This window comes from Tupaia chinensis, unplaced genomic scaffold (genome assembly GCF_000334495.1).
Source record: "Tupaia chinensis unplaced genomic scaffold, TupChi_1.0 Scaffold000561_1, whole genome shotgun sequence".
NCBI classification, from domain to species: domain Eukaryota; kingdom Metazoa; phylum Chordata; class Mammalia; order Scandentia; family Tupaiidae; genus Tupaia; species Tupaia belangeri.
Genome location: NW_006160074.1, coordinates 3,133,168 through 3,142,744, shown reverse-complemented (window position 1 = coordinate 3,142,744; position 9,577 = coordinate 3,133,168). Strand labels below are relative to the sequence as shown.

General features: G+C 50.0%; 1 protein-coding gene across 1 annotated transcript in view; it reads left to right on the top strand.

Moving 5' to 3' along the window:
- Positions 1-9,577, top strand: part of ARHGAP1 (Rho GTPase activating protein 1) — a 32,459-nt gene that overhangs the window by 8,480 nt on the left and 14,402 nt on the right. The window contains exon 4 of the mRNA XM_006157787.3: positions 4,490-4,577. Within this exon, the coding sequence (XP_006157849.1) occupies positions 4,490-4,577 (88 nt within the window). The remainder of the gene's footprint in view (positions 1-4,489; positions 4,578-9,577) is intronic.

The window sequence follows — 9,577 nt, the reverse complement described above, 5'->3', positions numbered from 1 at the left end:
AGGGAAAGAACTTCTGTGGGCAGGAGAGAGGATCTCCTCCCCAGCCCCTCTGCCGCATGCTCGTGCGCTCCACAGTAGATTTGACTCAGTCCAAGCAGGCCCTTTCCGGTGGCGGCTGGTAAATGCTTAACAGTTGGCCTCCTGGGAAGCACACAAAAGGCCGTCATGTGTAGCATTTGCAGTCTCTACAAGGGCAGGTTTTAAGCTACCAACATGATGTCTACCAGCGTGCGAAATCCCGGGCAGTTTAACAATTCAACAAATGTGTGAGCCAGCCCCACCCCGACGCCCTGGGCTTGGCCTGCTCTGCAGGTTGTGGACGGGCTGGCTGAGGGCCGGCAGTGCCCAGGCCTGCTGTAGGAGCTGTCCTGTTGCTCATGAGTGCCCAGGCCTCCCTGGGGAGCCCCTGATTGATGTCTGGGGAATGCAGAGGCCTCCTCAGGAGGCTGGTCTCTTCCTGGTGTTTTCCCAGACCTGGGCCTCCTGCCCCGGGCAGTGCTCAGGAGACACCAGAGCTTCCAGCTCCTTTTCTCCCTTAATCTCTAGGGAGAAATCTGCTCTCTTCTGAGATCACGGGCAGTTCTGGGCCTCTTTATCTGTGCTATATTTCCCCCTAAGTTTATTTATTTCTCCTATGAGAGAGGCAGAGACAGACAGGCACCCCCAGTTGGGTTCACATGCCACGACCCACCCCAGTCTTGGCTGGCCGGGATCACAGCACAGCTTACTCAGAAAGGTCCCCAGACATGTGTCCAGGACCTTTCCCATGTGGGTCCCATTGTGCCACCACCAGCTGCCCCTGCCTTGCCTGCTGGCAAATGCCAGGCTACTCAGGGACTAGAGCAGTGGGACCCTCAACATGGGAAGGCAGGGGCTATGGTTTTTCATACTCTCATTCCTCACCTGTCTGGGAGTCTTGCCACCTGACCCTCTACTGACCCCCCTAGTGCCCCTGCTGTGGCTTCATTCAGCATGCATTCATAGAACAGCGCAGACCTTTACAACAAGCCTGTGGTCAGCGCTGGGGATGTGGCATGGAAAAATACACATTTCCTCCTTTAAGAAGCCTACAGTCTAGTGAGGTAGTTCTTTTTATTTTATTTTAGAGAGAGATTGTTGCTATAAGGTGTGTGTGCTCACTGGAGAGAGAGAGAAAGACAGAAAGTGAGGAATCACCTCCCCCCTCAGGTGATGGCCACGCCGCAATCCCTTCTCCTCCATTCTCCTCTCAGGATTTTGGGTACACATGCCCACATGCCTGGCATGAGTTTTAAGCCACCAGGTCCAGGATCAGAAGCATGGTTTACATGGGAGGCCAGTGATGAAACATTACGCCCTCAACTGGTCCCAGAGAAGTGGTTCTTAGAACTGGTCTTGGGCCAGCAGGGTGACACGGAGGTAAAAATATTAGATCCCACATGGCCCACTGCACAGTTTGATCCACTGACTTAGCAACTTGAAAAGAGGAGAATGAAGGAGAAGGGATTGCTGCATGGCCGTTACCCCAGGGGGTGCGTTCTCACTTCTCTCTCTCTGTGTCTGGTGAAAGCGTGCACCCTGTAGCAAAACTAAAACAAACAACAACACAAACCCTGGTCATAATCTTTTTTGAGACTATGAAAGATAGCCCCAAAGTATGGTTCTCTTTTTGCAGAAAAAAAATTTGCATGTGCTTGTAGAATTTTTCACACACCATCATGGAGTTGGTGGTTCTGCTGACCGCATGGGCGAGCCTGGGTTAAGAACTTGAAACCTCCCATTTCGAAGGTGCTGTGGCCAGCACAGGCCCCGGCCCTCACCCCAGTTACTGCCTTAACCAGTTCTGGCTCTTTAACTTCCAGAGCCATATGAGCGCCTGGACTTCCTGCCTAGGCTTCAGATGAGCCAGGCCTCAAATGAAGGCTGGCTTACTGCTGGGAAGAGGTGCACCCCCTTACACTCACTCCAGACCCGTCCCCGTTAGCAGTCCGTCCTCTTCTCCCTCCTCTCAGCAGCTGGAAACCATTCATTTGCTTTTGTCTCTATGGATTCACCTCTTCTAGACACTCATATGAATGCAGTCGTAGAATAGCTGACTTTGCGGTCTGGCTACTGTCATGTAGCAGAATGTTTTTGAAGTTCCATCTGGGTTGTAGCAGGTATCAATACTATTTTTTTTTAGGTTTTTGTTTTAGAGCTTGTGTGTTCACCAGAGAGAGACAGAGACAGAGACTGTGAGAGTTTAAGTAAGAAATCACCCCCAAGGGGTATGGTCACGCCACAGTCCCTTTTCCTCTGTTCTTCTCTTGGGATTTTGGACATGCATACACATGCGTCTGGCATGATTTTTAAGCCACTGGGTCCTGGCCTTGAGCTGCGGGCAGCCACGTGGGAGTCCGACGATGTAAATGCCGTATCATCTGCTGGCCCTGTACACTTCTTTCTTTCTTTTTAAATTATTTAGTTTTATTTATTATTATTCAGTTTGACCAGAGAGAAACAGGGAGAGAGCCGGCTTTCTCACCAGAAAGCAAGCCGCCAGGTCTGGGACTTGAGCCCAGACTCAAGCCCACATGGTCAGCCATGTGGGAGTCCAACACCTTAACCAACATGCCACCTGCTAGCCCCCCTACATTTCTTTTTATCTCTAAATAATACTCGATTGTGTAGATAAACCACATTTTCTTTATCCATTCATCTACTGATGATGTTTGACTTCTTTCCACCAGGCATGACTTTTTTTTTTTAAGAGACAGGGACTTACTATGTTGCCCAGGCTGGCCTTGAACTTGCCTCCTGGCTAATTGGTATTATGCCACTATGCCTGGCAATGCATGACTTTTTAAAAAAAGAGATGTTATTTTTTCCATCCCGGCTCGATGTTAAAAATCCATCCTGAGGGGCCAGCAGGTAGTGTGGTAGTTAAGGCACTGGATTCCCACGTAGGCGACCATGGTTTGAGTCCCAGAACTGATGACTTGTTGTCTCACTTTCTCTCTCTCTCTGTCTCTCTCTGGTGAATGTGCCCTATAGGAAATTTAAAAAATAATAATAATGGTAAATAAAATGAAATAATTCCTTTTTTTTTAGAGGTTTTTTGCTATAGGGCACATGTGCTCGCCAGACAGACAGACAGAGAGACAGAAAGCGAGAAATCACCCCCCAGGGGGGATGGTCACGCCGCAATTCCTTCTCCTCCATTCTCCTCTCGGGATCTGGGGCACGCACGCACACACGCCCAGCGTGAGTTTTAAGCCACCGGGTCGGGGACGCGAACCACAGTCGACTACGTGGGAGTCCAGCGACATAGCCATTACGCTAACTGCTGGTTCCCAAAATTAAATAATTCTTAAAAAAAAAATTCTGAGCTGGCTGATGGCATGGTGGTTAAGGTGGCTGGGTACCACATGGCCAGCTGCATGGTTCAAGTCCTGGATCTGGCAGCCTGAAAAAACAGCAGGCATATGTTGCATGTGTGCCCAAGAGAATGGAGGAGAAGATTACAACATGTCCATCCCCCTTTCTCATTTTCCCTCTCTTTCTTCAGCAAGCACATATGCCCTATAGCAAATTAAAAACAAAACGAAACAGGGACCAGCAGATGGCATAATGGTTACGTTGCTGGACTCCTTTGTAGTTGGTCACTGTTCGAGTCCCAGACCTGGTGGCTTAGAATTCATACTTTGTGCATGTGTTCGTGCGTGTGTGCCCTAAATCCTGAGAGGAGAATGGAGGAGAAAGGCTTGCAGCATGGCCATCGCCCCTGGGGGATGATTTCTCACTTTCTGTTTCTCTGTGGTGAGTGCATGCACCCTATAGAAAAAATATCTCTCTAAACAAAACAAAACTAAAATTGTCCAAAGGTTGGTTCTGTGGCCTGGTGGTTGAAGCAGCTGGATCCCACATGGAGGACCCCACAGTTCAAGTCTCAGATCTGGTGGCTTGAGAATCATGCTGGACACGTGTATATGCCCAAAACCCCAAGGAGGGAGAGATGGAAAAGGGATTGTGGTGTGAGCATTCCTCGTAGGGGGTGCTCTCTTCTTCCCTCTCTCTCTCTGGCAAGCACACATGCCCTCTAGCAAAAACAAAAAACAAAAACAAAACAAACCTGTCCTAGGGGCTGGACAGTGGCACAGTGGTAGAGTACAGTGCTCTGTGAGGCTGACCCACGTGGAGGATTATGGGTTCGTGTCTGGAGGCCTTCCTGACTGTGCTGGGCACGAGTGTGCAGGATCCAGGGCCAGCTCAGGCTGGGGATGGATTGTGGCACGAGACGCTATTGGGGATGCTGGCTCTCTGCCGCTCACTCACGGAGGAAGTAAATGAACTTAAAAACGACATCCTGTCCTCCCTCTCCAGGGGCATGCCCTTGCATGCAGGGGGCCGCCCAGAGGTCTGCCCGCACAGGCTGCCAACTGACACAGGCCTCCAGGCCTGGGGCCCTCAAGTCCCTCACCCCACTTCTCTGGCTCTTCAACTCACTGTGCTGCATCTTTCTCGCACCTAGGCGATGACAAGTTTGGGCGCAAGATCATCGTGTTCAGTGCCTGTCGAATGCCCCCTAGCCACCAGCTGGACCACAGCAAGCTCCTGGGGTGAGTACCCGGGAAGCATGGCAGGGTCTTCGCTTAGACCCCTAGTGCAGTCTGACGCCATTTTCCTTCCTGTCCCTTCCTGCCCAAGGGTTCAGGCCACTTCCCTTCACTGCCCTGTCTTCCCTGGAGGGAGCTCTTTCACAGTCAGGGGAGAGTGGGACTAGGCATCATATCTAGTTTCTGCGGGACCTTGGCAAGTGTCTTCAGGTCTGGCTTTCGTCACCTTTCAGAGGGACGATGCTACAGCCCTCCTTCCCTGTCGGAGTTGGTGCTACCTGCGGAAGCACTGCCAGGTCAAAGGCCATCCAGATGCGAGGACGTCAGGGTGTGTGCAGTCCCCGCTGCAGCTGCAGCTGCCTGTTGTTGCTGTCAGTGGTGTTATCTTATCTTGTGCTAAATCTGACCCCTGTCCCCATGTGGGTTGGATGTCACAGCGCTGCTGGTCTAGATAGCCACTGTGTGCACAGATCCAAGGACTGCGGGAATGCTGGTGTGCATTCCGGTCACTGCTCGTCACTGAGCCAGCCCTGGGCCACTGTGGGGACATGGGACTGCCACAGAGGCGCAGCAGGCACCTCCCCCTCCTGCCGTTCCTGTACGTGTGCAGTGACCACTTTGCTCTTCTTTCCTGGCCAGTTTAAGCACTCTCTGAAATGTAACGTTCCCTAGGGGCCAACAGGGGATGTAGTGGTTAAGGCTCTGGACTCCCACGTGGTCGAATGTGATTCAAATCCCAGACCTGGTGGCTTGAAAGTCATGCCAGGCATGTATGTATGCATGTCCAAAATTCCAAGAGGAGAATGGAAGAGAAGGGATTGTGGCATGGCCATCCTCCCTGGGGGGGATGATTTCCTGATCTCTGTCTCTCTCTGATGAGCACACGTGCCCTATAGCAAAACTCTCTCAAAAAAAGTAACATTCTTGGGGCCAGCAGTTAGCATAATGGCTATGTCGCTGGACTCCCATGTAGTTGACCATGGTTCGAGTACCGGACGCGGTGGCTTAAAACTCATGCCAGGTGCGTGTGCATGTGTGCCCAAGATCCTGAGAGGAGAATGGGGGAGAAGGGATTGTGGGCATGGCCATCCCCGGGGGTGGGTAGGTGGTGGGTGATTTCTGGCTTTCCATCTCTCTGTCTCTCTCTGTCTTTCTAGTGAGTGCACGTGCCCTATTGCAAAAACCTCTCAAAAAAAGAACATTATTTCACTGCTTAGGGCAGCTCGGTGAGGTTCTGAGTGGTTGTGCCTGTGTAGGGGTGGTGTGAGCTCGGGGACAGACCCAGGGGATGCAGCACAAGGGGAAGGCCCAGCCGGGCCGAGGCTGTCTTGCCAGTACTGCCTGCTGGTTCTCACCCTTCACCTACATGCTCCTTCCAGGGCTCCTCCCACAGGCAGGGCCTAGTCCAACCACCAGGTTGCCCGGCTGAGAACGGGTCAGGGGCTCAGCCTGAGGGTGACTGAGTCACATGCCCTCCCCTCTGGTTTTTCGGTGTCTGATTTACCAGGTGACAGATGCCAGATAACCTGAGTGGGATGGGCTGGCCAGTAGTATGGTGGTTAAAGTGCTGATCTCACACGGCCAACTGCACCCTTCGAGTCCCAGACCCGGTGGCTTGAAAAACACTGCTGCATGCGCGCACCCAGAATCCAGAGAAGAGAATGTAGATCGGATTGTACGCCATCTGCCCTGGGGGTGCTTTCTCACTTTCCCTCTGTCTCTCTCAGAATGTACGCCCCCCTCTGACAAAAAAAAAAAAATTCTGAGTGTGAGGGTGTTAGAGAGTGGGGATAAAGAAGCACCTAGTTTTTGGGAAACGCGTGCTGAGTGAGGCTGCCTAGGAAGCCCTCTGCCACCATCGCTGTGTACCCTCCATCCCTTCTGAGCTGGTCTTCCTCCTCCACACCCCCTCAGCCTGGTCACAGTCCCAGCTGAGGGCAGCAAGGGACTCCCATCATGGACCGGTCTGTTTCTTGTTTTCAGTCGGATTACCTGAGACCCGGCTTCTCCTAGCTGTCTACCCAGATCTGGGGGGTTGAAAGGAGCAGTGATTGATGCTGGGATCAGAAGCTGCGTTCACCTTCAGCTTTGCTCTCGAGAGCTGTCTGCTGACTGCCCACCTGCAGGGTTGTTGTGGGCAGTGGTCAGCACAGAGGACACACTGCCGGGTACATCTTAAAAGTATTAGTGTTTTGAGAGTTTAGAAAAACACAGGCAGCTATAAAGAAAAAATACAGATAGCTTTGAAAAAATAAAGTGTCCTGGGTCAGTGGTACAACTGTACAATATGCTGCTCTGTGATGCTGACCCACATGGGGAGGTTCTGGTTTCGAGTCTAGAGACCTCCCTGAGTATGCCGAGGTTAAATGAGGCTGGAATTGGTCACAGCATCAAGATGCCCTTGGGATACAGCTGCTCTGTCTATCTCTTTGTCTCTCTCTCTGAAGAAAGTCTCCACAAACCTACCACCCACTGGTATGCTCACTTCCTATTTTTTTCTATCACATATGCGGAATTCTGGAGTCTGTTTCTTACATAACATTTTTAGCCTCTGAGCTTTAAACATTCTTCAAAGACATCCTTTAAAAGAACTTATATGGGGGCTGGCAGGTGGTGTGATGGTTAAGGCACTGGACTCCTATGTGACTGATCGTGGCTTTAGTCCTAGACCTGGCAGCTTGCTTTCTCACTTTCCTTCTCTCTCTGTCTCTCTAGTCAAATTTTAAAAAATAATAGTAATGAGACTAGCAGTTGGTGTAGTGGTTATTTGCTGAACTCCCATTGTTGACCATGGTTTGAGTTCCGGATCTGGCAGCTTAACATTAACACCGGGCACATGTGCAGGAGAATGGAGGAGAAGGGGTTGCAGCATGGCCTCCTGGGGGGTGATTTCTCGCTTTCCATCTCTCTTGTCTCTCTCTGTCTCCCCAGTGAGTGCACGTGCCCTATGGCAAAAATCTCTCTGCAATAATAATAATCATGATAATAATGGTCATAAATGTAATTAAATAATTATTTTTAAAGGAATAATTATTCATTTGTTTAATTCCATTTATTATCTTTTTTTTTTTTTTTTTTTCAATTTGACCAGAGGGAGAGAGAAAGAAAAATGAGAAAGCGAGTCCCCAGGTTTGGGACTCGAACTGTTGTTGACCACATGGTAGTCCAGCACCTTAACCACCACACGTCTGCCAGCCCCAAATAAGTAATTCTTTTTAAAAAGAAAAGAAAATCTGCTGGGGGCCTGCAGTGGCATGGAGTTTCCCATGCTGGATTCCCACATGGTTGACTGTGGTTGGAGTCCCAGACCCAGCAGCTTGAAAATCTCACTAGACGTGTGTGCAATGAATGCTCAAAATCCTGAGAGGAGAAGGGATTGTGGCATGGCCATCTCCCCAAGGAATGATTGCTCATTTTCCCTCTCTCTGTGTGTCTCTGTCTCTCCCTGGTGAGTGCACATGCGCTATAGCAAAAAACTAAAAATAACAACAACAAAAAACTTATGGGGCTGGTGCCATAGCACGGCAGTAGTGGTCTGCCCTCGAGAAGCCAGATCCCACATGGCCACCTCTATTCAAGTCCCTGGCCTGGCCAGCCTGAAAGATACCAGACACTTGTGCAAGGGGGGGCTAGAGGACTGGAGGAGGGGGATCACGGTGTGCCCAACCCTGTGGAGGGTGCTCTCCGTCTTGTACACACACACAAACACACACACCATGCTGAATAAAGAAAAACAATTTAAAGAAAAAAACACGTTCTTGACATTACATGCATACAAAAGAGTGAGCAAATTCAAAGTATGCAGTAGGTTTTCCAAAGCCGAACACACCCATGTCAGCTCAGCCCGCAGACCTCCCTTGCTCGCCCAGTCACGTAACGGTGGCCACTGCTCTGACATCCAGCTTCCCAGCTGAGTCCCGTCTGCAGAAGCATCCTGCGAGGTGTTCTATTTATAGAGGTGCCATGGTTTATTTAGCCAGTCCCTTCATGTCGGACAACTAGCTTGCTGCTCAGTGTTATTTTTTTCCTGTCATCAAACATGGGGAGGTCAACAGCTTTCTACAGAGTTGCTTCTGTTCATCTTTTAATTGTTTCAGGGCTGGCAGGTTAAGGGTGTTGGACTCCCTCATGGCCGACCGTGGTTCAAGTCCCGGACCTGGGGCTTGCTTTCTCATTTTCCCCCTCTCTCTCTCATCAAATTAAAAAAATAAAGTTCAGGGACCAGCAGTTGGCATAACAGCTATGTCGCTGGACTCCCATGTAGTTGACTGCAGTTTGAGTTCTGGACTCAATGGCTTAAACTCACGCTGGGCATGTGTGCATGCGTGCCCAAGATCCCAAGAGGAAAATGGAGGAGAAGGGATTATGGTGTGGCCATCCCCCCGGAGTGTGATTTCTCACTTTCTGTCTCTCTGTCTTGTTCTGTCTTTCTGGCGAGTGTATGTGCCCTATAGCAAAAACCTCTCCCCCCCCCCAAAAAAAAAAGAATTTTTAATTTCTTTATTATTTTTAGGGAAATTTTTGCTATAGAGCACGTGTGCTCACTGGAGAGACAGGAAGTGAGAAATCACCCCCAGTGAGGATGGCCACGCCACAGCCCTTCTCTGTTCTCCTCTTGGGATTTGGGACATGCACGCACACGCCCAGCGTGAGTTTTAAGGACTCATACTGCAGTCCACTATGTACGAGTCCAATGACGTAACCATTACGCTATCTGCTGGCCCCAGTTTCTCACTTTCTGTGTGTCTGTCTCTCCAGCAAGCACATGTGCCCTATAGCAAAAATCTCTTAAAAATAGGGGCTGGTAGGGACCAGCAGTTGGCATAATGGCTATGTCGCTGGACTCCCATGTTGTCAAGTGCAGTTCGAGTCCTGGACCAGGTGGCTTAAACTCACCTCAGCCTCATTTCTTTCTTTCTTTTTTTTTTTTAATATTTATTTATTTATTTTTATTTATTATTTTTTAATTTGATGAGAGAACAAGAGAGAGGAAGAGAAAAAGA